The sequence below is a fragment of the Crocuta crocuta genome, unplaced genomic scaffold, assembly GCF_008692635.1.
Source record: "Crocuta crocuta isolate KB4526 unplaced genomic scaffold, BGI_CrCroc_1.0 scaffold541, whole genome shotgun sequence".
Classification (NCBI taxonomy): Eukaryota; Metazoa; Chordata; class Mammalia; order Carnivora; family Hyaenidae; genus Crocuta; species Crocuta crocuta.
In genome coordinates this window covers 1,128,713-1,146,786 of record NW_027531901.1, presented here as the reverse complement: position 1 = coordinate 1,146,786, position 18,074 = coordinate 1,128,713, and the positions used below count along the sequence as shown (strand labels likewise).

The 18,074-nt window shown below is 49.2% G+C and overlaps 1 protein-coding gene and 1 long non-coding RNA gene across 3 annotated transcripts in view; one reads left to right on the top strand and one right to left on the bottom strand.

Moving 5' to 3' along the window:
* The window catches only part of EXOG (exo/endonuclease G), a 31,226-nt gene extending 23,231 nt beyond the window's left edge, over nucleotides 1-7,995 (bottom strand). The window contains exons 1-4 of one of the 2 annotated variants that reach the window (XM_077773982.1): nucleotides 7,853-7,995; nucleotides 6,435-6,635; nucleotides 3,022-3,161; nucleotides 1,483-1,559 (exon numbers count right to left, since the gene is read on the bottom strand). In XM_077773982.1, the coding sequence (XP_077630108.1) occupies nucleotides 1,483-1,559; nucleotides 3,022-3,161; nucleotides 6,435-6,635; nucleotides 7,853-7,979 (545 nt within the window). In that variant the 5' untranslated portion in view covers nucleotides 7,980-7,995. Of the gene's footprint in view, nucleotides 1-1,482; nucleotides 1,560-3,021; nucleotides 3,162-6,434; nucleotides 6,636-7,852 lie in introns of those variants that run through there. The other variant, XR_013337494.1, reaches the window with a different exon arrangement.
* A 142-nt stretch (nucleotides 7,996-8,137) lies between these two features.
* On the top strand, nucleotides 8,138-10,526 carry LOC144239817 (uncharacterized). Its single transcript, XR_013337497.1, has 2 exons — nucleotides 8,138-8,568; nucleotides 9,240-10,526. It is a non-coding gene; the product is annotated as an uncharacterized LOC144239817 (long non-coding RNA).
* Nucleotides 10,527-18,074: the final 7,548 nt, after the last annotated feature.

The window sequence follows — 18,074 nt, the reverse complement described above, 5'->3', positions numbered from 1 at the left end:
GTCATCATCCCTCAGCTTCCATATCTAAAAAATAAAATCAACGGTATTGTACTTCACAGCATAAATGCCTAATTATCAGGTAAATTCCCCTCCCAAAATATATCCTTTGGGACAGGAAAATGTTAAATGCTTCCACAGGTATGCAACCAGCCAAGACAAAAAGGAAACTATAAGACAAATATCCCAGGTCTTCAACAAATAATTTGCAAGGATAAAAAAAAAAAAAAGAAGAAGAATTAGAAGGGAAACCTACAGATGAAAAGAATATAAAGTGAACATATCACCCGAATCTATATGCAGACCCTGTTTGAATTCTGATTCAAACCAATCAACCAGAAAAAAAATTAAAGAGAATCAGAGAAACTTGAACACTAATTGTAAAACTGGTAACAAGGAATTACTGCTAAATTTTTAGTAGTAATAATGGCACTTTGCTTCTATTTTTTAAAAACCCTTATCTTTTAGGGGCACCTGAGTGTCTCAGTTGGTTACGCATCCGACTCTTGATTTCAGCTCAGGTCATGATCTCACAGTTCATGAGTTTGAGCTCCGTGTCAGGCCCCTCACTAACAGCATGGAGCCTGCTTAGGATGGTTGGGTTTTTTTTTAGGTTTATGTATTTATCTTGAAAGAGCAGCATGTGTGCGCAATCGGGGAAGGAGGAGAGAAAGAGGGAGAGAGAGAATCCCAAGCTGACAGCATGTAGCCTGACACGGGGCTCGATCTCACCAACCATGAGATCATGACCCGAGTGGAAATCAAGATGCTCAGCTGACTGAGCCACAGAGGCACCACTCCAACCCGGATGATTTAATAGTTAGGTTCTATCAAAAACTGGTTAACAGTTACATTCAATTGTACCAAAAATTAAAAAAAAAAAAAAAAAAAAAAAAAGCCCAGCAGCTCTTGAAATACAGGTAGAAAAAAAACACATAGTATCCTCTGGACATACTCAAGAAGTTCCTAACGCCTCTGTGATATTTTGAGTAGCTTCTTCCCAAATTTGACTTCTGACCAGTGGCAAACATGACCTACATGGCTGGCAGCTTTGACGTCTGTGCTCCCACAGGTCACTGCACCCCAAGACAGAGCAGGGACCACTGGTCCAAAGCACTTACCATCAGCAGGGCCAGCCTTTGATAAACAAAGAGAAACGGCTGATGGGTGCACTAGTACATTCTCCGGGCGCATCATTCATGTCCCACAGAATCATATTTTAAAACCCTCATCCCAGAGCGCCTGGGTGGCTCAGTCACTTAAGCGTCCGACTTCGGCTCAGGTCACGATCTCACGGTTCGTGGGTTCGGGCCCCACATCAGGCTCTGTGCTGACAGCTCAGAGCCTGGAGTCTGCTTCAGATTCTGTGTCTCCCTGTCTCTCTGACCCTTCCCAGCTCACACTGTCTCTTTCTCTCTCTCTCTCAGAAATAAATAAAACATTAAAAAATTAAAAAAAAAAAAACACAAAACACTCATCCCTCACCTGTTCCAGTATCCAGCATTATTATCAAAATTCTGAGGCACAATATTAGAAAGGTAAAAGGTTTCAGCCATGGCTTGCTGTAAAAAGAAATAAAAAGAGTAACTTGCACGGAAATGCCTTCCTCTTTCAAATTTTACAGAGACACAAAAAACCAGTTCCTTACACATTAGCTCTAGGCAATTACAGTGACCACTGTTGAAATAAATGAAAGCCACAGTTACTCCAGGTCACAAAGCCCAATACAGATTATTCAAAATAGGGACTATAACAAAATAAGCAGTTTGGTATCCTAGTTTTCTTTAGAATTCTTAAAATTCAAACCTGTTATACAGACTCTAAGAACGAAGTCTCCAATATAAAGCTAAAGGGTAAGTTTTTGCCCTCTGGCAAAGAGTTTCTCCATAAAGGTCACCTTTCAGAAACTTTACTTGAGTAATATAACACAAACATTTTAGTAAAAAGTGGCAGAGAATTCCTTGTTCTTCTGAATTTCTGGTCACTATGTGTTCATTCATTTCACACTTCTGACTCATAAATATGAGGCTGTCATTCTATTTTCTTCCACTGATCTATATTAACTGCCAATGCCATCAACTACCTTCTCTTCAAGCAATGGTTCTCAACCTTGAATGCACACTGAGAGAGAGCTTTAAAAATACTGGTGCCGGGGTTCCACACCCCTAGAGTTTTGGATCTAACTGCTCTGGGCATCGGGATTTTTTAAAACATGCCAAGGTAATCATGAGTATCTGAGGCTAAAAACCACTACTTTAATGACAATGGTCACCAAGGTTGATGCAATAAATGTCCATGTCATAAAAGACACTTCTCTCCTTCTTTAGCAGAGAACTTCTCCTAAAGTAAAGGACACTAGAAAGACATGACAGCTAAGTGTCGCATGCGATTCATGACTGAACACTGGATCACAGAAAGCTGTAAAGAACACAACTGCAACACCTTGGCAAATCTGAGCAAGAACTGTATATTAGAGAATATTATTATTGTACAAATATTCAAAAATACATATATACACACTTCTTGGTATAATTATACTCCGGTCATATATACAAATATCCTCATTTCTTAGACGATACAATCTCCTGAGTAATATCTATTTAGAGATAAAGTGTTATGTACTGCAACTTACCGTTGATGGTTAAAAACGGATTTTCTATACGTACATATGTATGCACACATAAAGAAAACGTATCAAAATGTATTTGCTATACTATCTTTTCAATTTTTCTACAGGTAAAAATGTTTCTGTTGTACTCTCAACTTTTCTACAGGTCTGAAATCTTTCAAATAAATGTAAATAAATTCATAAATAGCTCCTAGTGGCCCTCCAATTCTTTTACATAGCATTTAGTTTCACTTTTCAGCCTGTTTAAGAAAGTCTCACCATCTGAGCAAAAGAATTAAAGTCAGGAAGAAAAGTGCAAAATAAGCGTATAGCAACCCTCAGATATTAAGGTTTGACTCCTATGTTCTTAATGTCCAAGCCCCAAGGGGCACAGACCACTCAAAACATATGCCTACAGATGAAAATTTGTTATTTCCTGCTGGAGCCATGTGTCCTCGTGACCACCCGCTCCCGACATAGTCTTCATTGAAGGCACTGAAGGTTGGAGGGATGTTGGGATCAGGCTTGAATTTACAATGTTTTCTGTCCGCATCACCTACAGAAAAACACACAAAATGGGTTCGTTATCAATGGATAAATATTCCTCAAGATTCTCCAAGCAAGGCAAGCTGTTTGCTGCTGGCTAGTATCTCTCCGAGTAGCTAGTACTAAGCGATTGCGTGCATGTCTCAAGTTCCTGGGATAGTTCAGATACCTCATCTGAATTTAGCAAGGACTAGTCTAGGAGAGAATGCTTTCCCTACAGTGTAGTTATCTCATATTCTTTTGTTTCTAGCCTTTCAAATTAAAGGAGAAAAATCCCCTCAGCAGTATTTAACTAAAAACACTGACCAATCAAATAGGTGAACTATATAAAAAACTGACTACTAAATTAACTCTTGCTTTTTAAAAGACCCTCATGTATTGTATTGTGTGCAACTGCATTTGATAAGTTTATATGTACTGAAATAATGGATATATATAGACACAAAACACTTTGTCCTGGGCAGGCAGAGCCTAGGGGAGGGTGAAAGTGTCTCTGGTATCTTGCTTGCCGCCTCTTAAGCCATGGTAAAACAAACATCTAGGTTATGAGTTCAACCCAGAAATTCCTGAAACAAAGTATCTGAGTACGAATGGGAGAAAAAAAAAATCTCGATTTTATTTATATTCTGACTCCCCGCCAGAAGAGTTTGCCACAGTGGATACCAGCAAATCCTAACACTACATTTTCCATTGCCATTAGGCCAGATCTTGCTAAACTGCAAAAATAATGAGGATAAATGAAACATACGCAGGCTGCTATTCAAAAAAGTTTAAAATGGAGACCAATGAAGTTACGGATTCCAATGTCTTTTCATTCAGCTAGAAAAATGTTAAATGATCAGACCCCAAGACTCAGAATAAATTATCTGCTACCTAGCTTTTTAGAACCATGTCATAAAGAAAAAAATACAGAAGAGTTGTTAGTAAACATCTCTGAAGCGTCATTACCGCTGGAATCACTTCCTTGCATGCCTGGTTATCTTGAAAATTCACTTGTGGGAATATCCGAAGGCCGAGGAGGAAGATGCCTTCCTTGAGATGGATATAAATTTGCTTCTATCGGGTACCTGGAGGCACGGCCAGTGGAAGACCACACGGAACCCAGTTCAGGACGGAAGGACTTGGTCTGCACAGGCTACATGGTTTTGGGCTGTAAGTGTGCATGATGGCCAGTAGGTGGCCTCAACTTCTCTGGAACAAGTTTTTTCTTTTCCTTTTGACCCTCTTCCACTCTGTCAGGATAATCTTCCACGAGGCCCTGATGGTTACCAGGCAGGCTGGTTCTGNATATATAAAATTAGATATTTGCAAGACCATAGTAAACAATGGCTCTTCTCCTCCCCCCCCCCCCCCCCACCAGGGTGAAGCCCTCTGGGGCGCAGGCTAGCGTGGGAGGGTCTCCGATAAGACAATCAACCTTGGTGAGCCCTAGGTCTTGCCTGCAGTCCCCCGTCCCTGCAAAGGTACCGAATCAAAAGCAGTGTGGATTTGGTTTAGCAGGACTGCCCTTGCCTCTCCGGATTCTAGCTCTCCCCCAAATCCTGGTTTGGCAATTCACTACGATCATGTGGACGTGTGTGTGTGTGTGTGTGTGTGTGTGTGTGTGTGAGACTTTTTTCTACCTACTTCTTACATACTACTAACGTTTCCTGTCATTATTTTTAGCAGAGTGAATCTGAGTAATTTAGTGTGTCATTACTGAAAACAGAAGACTCTTTAGACTAAAATCAAGTAAATCTCAGGAATACTGCTTCCTGTTCTCAATTATTACTTTACCTCCTCAAATTACATAGCTCCCAGGATTTATAACATGAAGTGCCTTGCTCTTCTTATATGCCTCGGAAAATGGGAATTTAATAGGAGGGTAAAATTAGAAAAACCGAAATTCCTTACATCTTGGGAAAAGTCTTGTTTTTAAGGGAAATTCATCAGGCTTGAGACTAAATCAAGTGAGTTTCTCTTGATGTAAGTTTCTAATCAACTCTCAACTGCTATGATAAAGTTTCCAATATATCAGTTTCCTTCTAGCAGCTAGCAGTCTAAGGCTTCTGCTATTCTGTTGGCTGGTTTGACTCGAGAGAGGCACACACTCAGATAAGTATCAGCATTTTAATGCATATAAACATAACATGCCCTGTAAAGCAAAGGAGAAATAATGTGTGGGCCTTACAGCAAATCAGAAGCCAAATGAAATATGAACAAACAACTACGACAAAAGGTAGTACCTTATTACATAAAAGAACTCCCACAAAGCAATTTAAAAAAAAAATAAAAACCACATCCCAACTGAAAATGGTAACAATAACTGACAAAGAAAGAATGATTCACAAAATACTAACTTTCACTGGTAACCAATAAATGGAAATAAAATCAGCTATTAAATTGGTAAAGCTCAATAAGGTTCATTATGGGTGAGAAAGCAAGGACAAGTAGTTAACGGTAGATTAATCTACACAGAAACCAACTTCATGTTAAATATCATCTTAATTACAGGAATGCACCAAGACTCGAAAAACACGAACAGACTGGCACACCTGCTATCTCTCCTGTCTCACTTCACACATTCCCCCTTGCTCTGGCCACTCTGGCCTTGTTTGTTCCCTAAAGGAACAAAACTCTTCACATTGGGGCCTTCAAAGATGCAACCGTGCTTTTCTTTCTGTCTGGAACGCTCCTGTCCACATGCCATGGCCCACCCAACTCCTCTGCCTAGGGAACAGCCATCCGCCCTCCGAGCCACTTTCTTGGGAGACCCCTTCCTAGTCAAAATCAGGTTCTCCTATACCATCTCTTATCACACTCTTTACTGTTCCTTATTTATACTAACCCAACTTTCAGTCACTTGTTCTTCAGAACAGTTATTACCAAAAGCAAGTATACCTACAGGATTATTGGTTTGATAGGTCAACCCATCCCCTAACCTGACTCAAAGTGCCATGAAGAGAGAACAGCTGCTCCCGTCCCAAGGCTCAGCAAAATGCCAAATATATGGCAGGCACTTTAAAAGTACTTGTGGAGATAATGAATGAATGATGCTAGCTGTAGCAGTATTTAGGACAGAGCTTCCAACTCCTATGTCAGGATATGGATCCTCTCAGCCCCTGAGGAAGCTGGGAAGAGTCTGGGGCTCCTTGGCTACCAGTAGGTCCATTTACCTAAGCGAGGCATACAAACATCACCATTTTCTGAAAGTGCTATAATGTAGAAAATGTTGACTCAATAATCTTCCTTGTTCTAAATTTGGAAACATCTTTCATCAATGCCATTACTTCTAACCACCTACCCATTATCTTGCTTTTGGATATATGTTCAAGAACCCATCTAGGCACCCGCTTTGACTGATCATAAGACAAGGCATGATTAGTGTAATGCCTAGTCTCTGTTCCAGTTAAAGGGACTCCAAATTGTTCCAAGAGAGCTTTTTCTGCACAACCTAAAAATGAAAAGGGTGTGGGGGAACAAATATAACAAAAGGTTAGTGACTCTTACTAGAAACAAAAAACTATAAGGGAGAGGGGTGAGACTTACCAAGGGCTGGCTTAAAAGTCTAATCAACTAGGTTATCATTTTGCAATTACAATATGAACTTGGTTTGCGAGCATAATTCATTCCGGAAACATGCTTATAATCCAAAGCACTTGTATATCCAATGGAAGACTACGTGGCAATGAGGAAGAATGAAATCATGCCATTTGCAGCAACGAAGATGAAACTGGAGAGTATTATAGTATGTGAAATCAGTCAGTCTGTATGTGGAACTTGAGAAACTTAACAGAAGACCATGGGGGAAAGGGAGGGGTAAAAAATAGTCACAAATAAGAGGCAGGGAGGCAAACCATAAGAGACTCTTATATACAGAGAACAAACGGAGGGTTGATGGGGGGATGGGGAAGGGAGAGACATGGGTGATGAGCACCGAGGAGGGCACTTGTTGGGACGAGCACTCGGTGTTCTATGTATGCGATGAATCACGGGAATCTATCCCCAAAACCAAGAGCGCACTGTACACACTGTATGTTAGCCAATTTGACAATAAATTATATTTTTAAAAATAAGACTTAATTTTTTTAAAAAGCACTTGTTTATCAAAGTGAATTTCAAGAGCCATTGGCTCAGTTGTGATCATGCAACATTTGGCATCCGTACGACTCCAAGACATTGCTCGTCGGTCAAGTTAAAACGTATTGAAGTCTTAGCGCATCTTGCAGGAACATGCGCAGAACGAGTGGCTCGCGGTCCAAGGTTTTACTGTGCTTCCCAGGCAGGGAAGAGACCACAGACGTTGTGAACAGTCAATCGTGTCGTTTTATCGAGATAAACTGCGGCCGGGGCGCCTGGGGGGCTCAGTCGGCTAAGCGTCCGACTTCGGCTCAGGTCATGATCTCAGGGTTCATGGGCTCGAGCCCCGCGTCGGGCTCTGTGCTGACAGCTCAGAGCCTGGAGCTGCTTCAGTCTGTGACTCCCTCTCTCTCTGACCCTTCCCTGCTCACGCTGTCTCTGTCTCTCTCAGAAATAAATAAGAAACATTTTTTAAAAAGAATTAAAAACAAAGGTACACTGCGCTATCTCGTTCACTTTTAAATCCAGACCGGTCTCACTGGGCGTTCACACCGAACGCCGCGCCTCCCCCATCCAGTACCCCGCACACAAACGCAGCGAAGGGAACCCCGTCAAGAGGGGTCGGCGGGCGCGNCTCGGCGCCCTGGCCCCGGAGCAGCCCCAGGGCCGCCAGCCCGCCTCCCGCCGCGCCCACCACCGCTCCGGCCACGAAGGCGCTCAGGAAGCGCCGGGAGCCCCTGAGGCGGGAAGCGAGACTTCCCGCGGCCATCTTCCCGGAGGGCCCGCCTTCCGCAGCGGCGCATGCGCAGAGCTGCACGCTCGCCTGGGAGCCGAGCCCCGCCGCAGGGCCAAGACGCGCGTGCGCAGCCCGGGGCCGCCCGGAAGCCTCTTCGGAGCCCCCCCCAGACGTGAGGGCGCAGGCGCACACCTCCGCGCTGAGCGCCTCGGGAGCCCCCTGGTGGCACAACTGGAGGCCCAGGTGTATCCCCGCTGCACCCGGGTCCCTGGGTCCGGTGATGGGGGGAGGCGCGACGTCTGGAGGGCGCAGGGGCGTGCGTGCAGAGTCCTGAGAAGAACGGACCTTCGGGGCCGCGTAATAGCTGAGCAGAGACCGTTTGCACACGGTTACAGTGAAGGCCTCGGGGCCACGATTCCAACGCCGGGCTCCTTGCGAAGCCCGGGCCACGTGGGATGGCTTCGCCTGGCGCGACGTCACAGCCAGGAGCCCTCGCTGCTAAAAATCGCTTTGTACGTCCTAAGGAGGGCCCTGAATCGGGGGGCGGGGGCCGCGGAGCTCAGCCCCCCTCCACCTCGGCTGTGTGCCCCAGCTTTCCGGGCTTCTGGCTCCTCCTCCTCAGGTGGGAGTCAGTGATTCTATCGCTTATTAAAGAGAGATTGTGTATATAAACAAAATAATTATGAAGATGATAAGCCCATAGGCTTCCGGCCAGGATTAACGATTATCACGTAGAGGGGCGCCTGGGTGGCCCAGTCCGTCAAGTGTCGGACCTCGGCTCCGGTCAGGATCCAGCCATCCTGAGCTCGAGCCCCGCGTCGGGCTCTGCGCTGACAGCTCGGAGCCTGGAGCTGCTTGGGATTCCGTGTCTCCGTCTCTCTCTGCCCCTCCCCTGCTCATGCTGTTTCTGTCTCAATAATTAATAAACATTAAAAAAAATTTTTTTTAGGGGCGCCTGGGTGGCTTAGTCGGTTAAGCGTCCGACTTTCGCTTAGGTCATGATCTCGCGGTTCGTGGGTTCGAGCCCCGCGTCGGGCTCTGGGCTGACTGCCAGCTCGGAGCCTGGAGCCTGTTTCAGTCTGTGACTCCCTCTCTCTCTGACCCTCCCCTGCTCATCCTGTCTCTCTCTCTCTCTCCTAGAAATAAATAAAAACCTTTAAAATTTAAAAAAAAAATTTTTTTTTTAATTAAAATAAAGAACACTGTGTGGAGTTGAGGAAAAAACCTGGAGTATGTCATTAAGTGCTCTGTAAACATCAGCAATTTTTACTTAGTCCTCTTTTGTCTTGACAGAATATAAATCCAGACCGAATGCCTGCTGACAAAGGAAGGAGGTGGCTTATTCGCTCCCGCTCAGAATAAATTTGCAGCGCAACGGAGAGCACTCCACGGGGACGGAAGCTGGAGGCTCTTTCCCACATCCAGCTAAGGAAGCAGATGTCTTGACAGCTTCCAGATTCTGTGCCGCCTGCCCAGGAATGCCTATTATAAAGTGGTTCTGTGCAATCGGTCCCCTACCTCTGACCCTAACTGGGTGAGCTAGGTCAACCAGAATCTTTCCAGGGGTTGTGGATCTGGACGTCTCTCCAGGTAGCAGAGCTGTGACATTTGAACCTCGGGCACTATCTAGCTTTGTCTCCTGCTAAGGGGACAAAGCAGCAGATGCATCTGGCCTTGCAGGAGGCAGCAGAGGAGGAAACGCTGAGACGTACGTGAAGGGTCTGCGACGCTGTGACGCCAGCTTCCAGGACTCCTGAAGCCCCGTCGCAGCTTGCCTGTACCCAAAGCTTGCCTGGCCCTTTGCCCCAGGATCCTTCCAGCAAAACCCGCTTTTTGTTTAACGGCTTCTGTCATTTGCAATCAAGAGTCCCGACAAAAACAACCAGACAACGCTGGTGTTAACTGTAGCTTTCAAAGCTACCTCAGCAGTTCCTACCAGAATTTACTACATACATTCACTTAAGAGCGGTTTCCTTCTCAAGGGCCTCCTAGGTGCCACGTGCGGTGTTGAACACCAGAATGAGAGAGAAACGGTAGGGGACTCTTCCTCACCCAGATCCTGGAGGCGGAGACAAGTGAACCCCACACTTGGCCCCAAGGGGTCAAGAACTGGAAGGAAGGGCTGCCTGACTCAGGGTGGCGTATCTCCCTCTGGGCCCGTTTGCCCACCTTTAAAATGCAGGGGTCGGACCAGTGGTTTTTAAGCTGTAACCAGGGGGCCCCCAGAGTGCCGTAGGGCACTGAAGGGAAGGCATGGAAGGGCAGGCTTAGTGGCCCCTGAAGCCTCTTCTACTTGCTCACTTGAGCAAGCCTGTTTTTAGAAATCAGCTTCTGTGTCCAATTTCTTCCGGAGAAAGAATTCCTTTGCTTACGGAAAAGCGTGACCAGATGCCTCTGGTCCAACCTGCCAGTATTTCTAGCTTTAAGGTCCCCATTCAACCAGGTTAGCCCTGCTCTCCTTCTCTGTGCTTATCGTTGGGGACGTCCACTAATAAAAGGTGAGCTGTGTAAATCTGAAAGAGCAAAATGGACCAACAGCTGGGCAACTGGTCCCAAAATAAAGGGTCCCTTCATCGAAAACTGTTCTCTAAGCGTTCCATACAGGTTGGTTAATCCTTTTAAAGCACGAATAGAAAGGCCCCGCCCCTACCAGGAGGCGGATTCAAAGCCGGTGTTTCTCCACCTGGCAATGATTAGCCGCGGGCCAAGAAAATCTTCTGTGTTACTGAGGGAAGCAGTGAGGGGGTTGCTGGGGCTTTCCTGTTTTGTTAGGCAACAGACTATCATCTTATTCACAGGGAACCATGTTCTCATCTAGTGAGAAAAGTCGGGAGCTCCAAAACGTGAGATTTGGCTTGCTGATCCGGACCCAGAGTGGGGCCCGCTACCTGTATTATTTTGTAGGGACCCTGGCACCCAGCTGCGTTTAGAAACGGCGGAGCCTGCATTCTGCAGCAATCCTCCAGAACACTTACTTGCTGGGCTTCCCGGCTCCACTGACGGAAGTACTGCCCGGGGCCGTCTGCGAGTGCAGAACTGGGGGCAGTGGGTAAAGCTTGCACATCCGGTAAATATGCCACTGCCGGGCGGGAGCTGTCCCAGGACAGTCCACCTAGGGGAGGCCCACAGGGTCTGTAAGTCGGTCCTGAGCTCCCGAAGGGCAGAAAAGAAGAGGCGTGCTGAGCTGCGGGGCCGCAGGACGCCGGCAGAGCAGGTACTCAGCCGTGAACAACTGCCTGTGCGCCGCGCTCCTAGGGCGTCCGAGTTGGCCGTCAAGTGCAGGACACCCCTGTACTTACTTGTCGGCCTTGTCACAGGGAGGACACCGTTGCATGTATTTCTAATTCCCGTGAAGACACCTCGGTCCCCGGCCATGTGATTAAGAGAGACAACAGGGTAGTTTTATTATTATTATTATTATTTTATTTTCATATACAAAAAGATAAAACTTGAAATAGCTCTAGATTTTTCCTCCTATTCCGTTGGGGTGTGGCTGCTGCTTCACACAGGGGGAAAAAACTACATTCACATCGGTTTATTTGAGGACCCAGTGCAGAGTTCAAGCAGCGAAACCCCAACTTAGCAGATCTAATTTCAAACTTGACACTCATTTCTAAAATTACCACAGTAAAAAGGAACGAAGATCCACTGCAAATGAATGAACTATGATACAATGTTCTTTCCAAAATGTCTTCATTTTGCAACTGTAATTACACAGATGTCTGCTTTAGGCCATTTTAGACGTGTGCATGTGTATAATATATGTGTGTGTGTGTGTGTGGACTTTATATATACATACACACATACAAAGTCCACACACACTTTTCAAATCCAGACAGGGTAACAGCAACAAGCTTAACTCTGTGTGTGTGCGCGCGCGCATGTGTATTTTAAACATGATACTTTAGTATAACTTTTGTTAATTCAGTAGTACAAGCTATTTCTGTTCTACAAGTTTTTTTATTTTATAGCTACAAGGGTGAAAAGTGACCTATTACATTTACAGCTCACATATCTTGGTATACAAACAGTACTTACTGAATTTGAGCCAAAAACTAGAAATCTTTATTTTTAGCACTTGAAGAGCTTCCTCACTTCTACAGCCTTAAGTTGTATACTCACATTTCCAGAGTTTGTAATTACTCATTGTTTTAAACTGCAAGAAACGGGTGAATCCAAACTTTTAATTACAATTGTTATATACAAGATGACACAGCTCAGTAAGACTTTGCTATCCATCCTAAACCCAACACACACATTCTCCACTAAGTTACACAAGTCCTTAGGATTTTCCTTCTTTTCCTTACAAACAATGTACAAATTTAGAAGTAGCTGGTAAAACTGGTACAAAAGATGGCAAGTGTTGGTTCCAAATATTGGTCCTGTAAATACCGTATTCCGCTGTGTTCTTTAACTGTGTCTGTTACGTGCAGAAGCTCTTTTCACAAGAATTGACATCAAACTCAATGGAAGTTAAATTTACAGTAAAGTTATCAGATTCGAGGACAAATGTGAAAACTATTAACAGGTGAAAAATCCGGCCCTTTGACGCTGCCATTAAGATCCTGTCAAATTCATAAGCAGATTCTTTCATACAGTTGAAAGATGGCATCGTGTGGATTTGTGGCGTGGAACTGAAATCTAGAAGTACGCTTCTAGTCTGCGGTAACCCTCACCCTCAAGTCTTAAGTACCACTCGATTTTCTTTGCATTTTTACAGAGTTCTAGAAAAAAGAATGGGGGCGGGGGGAAGCTCCTGGCATTTTCACAATCCCTCCACTCCCAGGAGGTCTCCTAAGCTAACAGTCTCCGTATGGTCACCGGCTCCCAGACAGCCTTTGACAGTGACTTGGACACTTTCCAAACCAAAACCCAGATGTTGCCTCATCTTTCCTACTCTCGTCTCCGTCACTGCTGGTAACGTTCGAATGAGCGCATTTTTCCCTCATGGAGAAATTATTTGGCTACACGTGCACTTTGCTTGTGGCAGTGCCCGGAGAAAACCCCACGTGGGCTAAAGCACTAGCAGGGGCTGAAGTCCGCTCCGCAGGGCAGAGCGCGAACGCTTCGCGGGCTGATCGGAACACGCTGACCTTGGCCTCCCACAGTCAGCAGGCCAGCCCGCGGGCGGCCCCGCGCTGTGGCTGAGTTACGACTTTATCTCGGTCTGCCATCTGTGCCCCAGAGACAAGAATTCAGATGTGGTGACTGCTGGTTAATTAAACTTCTTGAACTGGTAAAAAAGGCTCTTTAAAAATATATATATATATATTTATTTAAAATACATCAAAACGACAAACAGCCACGTCCCGCAAGGCCGAAGTTCACAGCGACATAAGCTACAGACAGCTTCCCAAAATGCACAGTGGAGGGTGGTGGGCTTCTTAATCCTGCCATTTAAAGGAATGTCCTACATCTGAGTCTTAATGGCTGGAAATGTGTTACAAAGAGCTCATCTCTGGAACTCATCTGCGTGCCAAGAGCGGCCAGCCGGATCGCTTTGCCCCTGCAGACTCGAGAATACTGAAAACGGCAGGGTTCAGAGGAAGCCGAGAAGCACCGTGCAGGGGGCGCCCTGGACCCCGTGCCGCCACGGTGCAGGGAAGGGCCGGCCGGGAGCCCCCGTCCGTCCTCGGGAAGAGGCGCTGGGAGGCCAGTCAGGGCCCGTACTCGGCAGGGCTACTGCGCCCGCGGGACAAGCCTGCGGGACCGGGGGGCCCGGACGGTGACAGTGTTCAACGTGAGGTCTGAGGTAACCGGTTCTTACGACGCCTGGGGCACAGAACTGCGTCCAGAAATCACAGCTAGGACAAAGGAAAAAGCTGGGGTTTCGGGCTAGAAACGACAAGTAGAAAAAAGCTTACAGCAGTTGCTTTTGGGGGGAGGCAGGAGACAAAATCAAAGGCACAAGAGAAGTGCATTCCAAGACGCGCGGCTGGGGCAGGGCGAAGAGCAGCGGGTCAGCCCCCGGGGGCGGCGGGACCTGCCGCGACTCCGCGCGTCCCCAGTACACACGGGGGCAGGTGTAAACCCTCTCTCTGCGTCGGACCGAGTCAGACGCGCAGCTGGCTTGAAACGACCCACGAGGGGTTCTCCTGACAACACCGTCCCAACCTGAGCAGTTCTGGGCGCAGCAGCGGGGGGCCGGCGAGCAGGCCTCCGGCGGGGCCTGGGGCTGGCAGTGACCACACAAAGCAGTAGCTTCCTTCTTCACCGGCCCTGGGTCCCCACCAAAAAGCCTCACCCGAAGAACCACCCGCTTCCTACCCCAAAATAAAAAGGCCAACACGACGACGGCCACCCAGGGCCGCGGCCGCCGTGCCGACCTCCGCAGGGAGAGCGGGAGGGGCGGGCGGCTGGAAGGTGCCCTCGGGCCCGGGGCCCCGAGCCTCCCCGGGGGGCTCCTGGCTGTGACGCGCTACATGTCCAGGGGCCCCGGCCAGAGAGGGCACCGCGCGCCTGGCAGCTCCCTGCTTAACTCGATCGCTGTGTCCACGCACCACCCTCCTTCGCTGAATAGTTCCCAAACTGGAAATTCTGTCTTAAAAACTGGATAATTTGGTCCTAGATAACTCAGTGTTGTGGATGACTCAAATCACCAACCTCTCGTTTCAGATGTCTCCAGCCTGAGTCCTACTCGGCCGGCCCGCCCCGCCCCCAGCCGCACGCCCATCTAATTTCGGTTCCTCCCAACACCCGCGTGCGACTAGGCCTGCGGCAGGAACGCACTAACGCCTCCCTGGTTTCAGAACCCTTTGTTCAGAAGAAATCTCAGGAGGAAGCACAAATGCAAAACACACCACAGGCTCCGGCCTCCCAACTTGCAGGGAGCTGAGCCGAAGCATCACCGGCCCGCGCGGCCCCACGCGGGGTTTTGGCCAGACAAGACCCAGCGCTGGCCTCCCGGCCGCCGGGGTACCAGGAGTCCAGAGCGCTCGGTAAAGGCTTCCACCACCCACACTCCAGTGTACGTTTATCCTGAAAGGTAAAGCTCGTTCCTCGGATTACAAAACCACTCTCATCAAACTCACTAGACTTTATAAAAATAATCTGTGGTATAAAACAATCTCCACGCTGTGCAGAAGAATCTGTCAGGTGATATAACTAAATATATATGTAGAGCTATAGACTTCGTAAAGTAATTCAAGTGTCGTATCTCTATCATATAAGCTACTCTTCTATTTACAGTGCTACCCAACAACGTCCCGATGCAAACGTGACGGGGACACGGAGGAGGAGCCCGCGCCCAACCACCAGCACACACTCCCAGGACTCTGGACAGAACGCATCCGTTTGTAAAAACAAAACAAACACAAACACAAACACCATCCTCACCTGCCTAAAAAGCATTAGCTAATAATGGGTCATAGTTTTCATAACCGTGAGCTAAAAAATGTAAACTTTGCAGATACGTGTAACACTTTCCCACGGATGTCCAGGAGAGCCCACGTTTGAATCATCCACTGCACACACGCGCCCAAGCGCACACTTCCCTGGGGGCCTGTGGTCGGCGTGCAGTGCTTCTCAGAAGTGCGCGGGCCCCAGACGGTGCAAGGAGAGCCCCGGAGAGGAAGGGCAGCACAGGACCCACCACACACACTGGCGTCTGGCGACCCTGCGCTTTAACTCAGGAGGAAAAACCACTTGTATCTATCACCTCTACAAGCTACCACGGTTGCAAATGAAGTACCACGGGTTTGGCACGACAGGGGTGCGCGGGGGACCCCAGTCACCAAGTCCTCTTCGTTCAGACCTGGAAGATACAGTCACCACAATGCACAAGCTTGGTAAAATTTAAATAGTGGTAAATCCTTCAAATTCAAAAATCTTGTCCAAACCAAAGAGTATAATGGACCCAAGAGGAGTATAAAATAGGAAGATTCAAATTACCCCTCTAGATAATTTGGAATTTTATTGGCTGAGTTGATGGGTCTCTTGGACCCACAGGTTTTAAAATGTAGCTGAGTCAACTGAATTGATTTCCAAGGGGGCGCATCTTAAACTTCAGTTTCTTTTTGCTACAAAACTAAATCATTATCTTAAAAAACTATTCTAAACCTTCTAAAGGTTCGGGATACATTCATAGGTGGCTTGCTGGCTACAAATCAACCGCCAAGAAGCTAACTGAAACCACCATGCGTATAACCCTGAACTCCTTCCATCTACACCGAGACGTCCAACAGTTCGTCAGCTGCATTACTGGGCGTGCTTCTTTACCTAAAACGTCACTGTTGATAAACACTTAAACGCGTCATTACTGGGCTGAACAGTCACGTAAAGTAGCTACTGTTTTATTAGTTCAGCTTTTACAAACAGCCACCAACCAAGGAATTCACGGCACCCAACGAGAAGAAGCCGCTGTTTTCTCTCTATCCTTTCTGGTTGCTCATCGGTGGGGGAGGGGGGGTGTCGGCGAGTGAATTTACTGTGCTTCTCGGAGGGGGTGGCCTGGGGGCCCTTGAATGTGAACTGGGCCCGGCCAGCTCTCCCAAGTTGAGCGTTAAGAACCCAGCAGGCTACTGCAGTAGCGGAGGCTGAGCTCAAACGGAGTTAACTCCTGGGAAACGGCTTCCAATTCAGATGCTCATCTAACGAGCCGAGGTCTGAGGAGTAACACTTGGCTGTTCGACTTCCAGGACCCATTGTAAAACCTCACGGAAGCTCACACGTGCTTCCTGTACTGCCAGCGCCACCAGATCCTGGCGGGCCCCAGGTGCTGGCAGCCACACCGCACCCTAGGAAAGGCAGAACCGCATTCGCAGGAGGGCCGCCGGGTGCCCCTGCCCCACACGGCGCAACCGCCTCCGACCCTCCCGGCTCGGAGCCCAGCGACCCCGCGACAGGCTTCCCGAGCCACACACCGCGAGTACGCGCGCGCACGGCCGGGCTTGCCACCAGAGAAGCCCCCCCAGCCCAGGCGCTCGGCGCGGAGTGCAGGGACAGCAAGGAGGCGGCACCTGGAGAGGAAGGGCCCCACAGGACGCGCGACCTGACAGGCAGGACCAAACACTGGCTCAGCGGCCTGGGGAGGGCAGGGCCTTCACTGCGCCGCGGGTATGTGAGCAGGGCCTCAAGCCGCTGACCGAGAGTTCGTTCTACGCCCGGGCCAAGCCTAGGCCGGGGGACTAGTCAGACGCGGCCGGCACCCGCGGGGACCCTGCGCGCAGCTCNGCAGAGCCGGACGCGGGGGCCGATGGCGCCCGCCACCGCCCTCCGCGGCCAGCGGTCCCAGGAGGAGGCCTGGGCGCCGCCAGTCCCTCGGGACTGGTCCAGCCAGGGCCTCCCCCGGCCCATCACTACGAGTCCCTCGCAGGCCCCGTGACACAGGCCCGGCCTCCCACTGGCTTCCTCCCTGTCTCGCTCGCTCCCGGGTCTCGGGCTCAGCACGACCTCCTGGCGACCGCGTGTGCTTTCTCCCCAAAGAGCACCCGGCAGCCAGCAGGCTGCGTGGATGGCGGGCACGAGACGGGAAGGAACAAGGACCTGGGTCCCTCTCGGCCGACGCGGCCGCCCTCTCCCGCGGGAGCCAGTCCCCCCAAGAGCGTGGGGGGCGCGCGGGAGCCGTTCTCCGAGCCCCCCGGAAGCGGACGGCGCGAGCGTGGAATCTTCGAGGGCAAGAGCACAGGCAGAGGCCCTGAACCCAACCGGCGCAACCAGAGCCCGAAGTGGTTCGCTCCCGGAGGACAGCGACAGCCGACAGACGCTCTATCTGGGGCAGAGACCTACCCAGGCTGCGAGCGGCGCGCCCGGAAGATTTGTCTCCTCTCTCTGCCACGGGCGGCAGCGAGGGCTACCGCCCGGGGGACGCTTCACAGCCCAGCGCCGGGGAAGGGCCCCCCCGGGCCCCCCCCCACACGGGAGCCACCTCCGGACGCTGCACTCTCGTGCCGAGACCCCAAAGCCAGGGGGAGCCCCCCACCGGAGGAGGGGCCTGCGGCCCCGCGGGAAGGGCTGCCCTGCGCCCCGGGTCCGAGCAGCAGGCCCCACGCCAGGGCCACAGCCGCGCCTCCGCAGCCGGCGGCCACGCGAAAGAAGAGTCACCCGGACAAAGCCTAAAACCCAACGCAGACGCAGGGGTCCCGTGTCCCTCGCTGGCCCTGGGGGCGGGGGGGGGGCCTGGCCACTCCC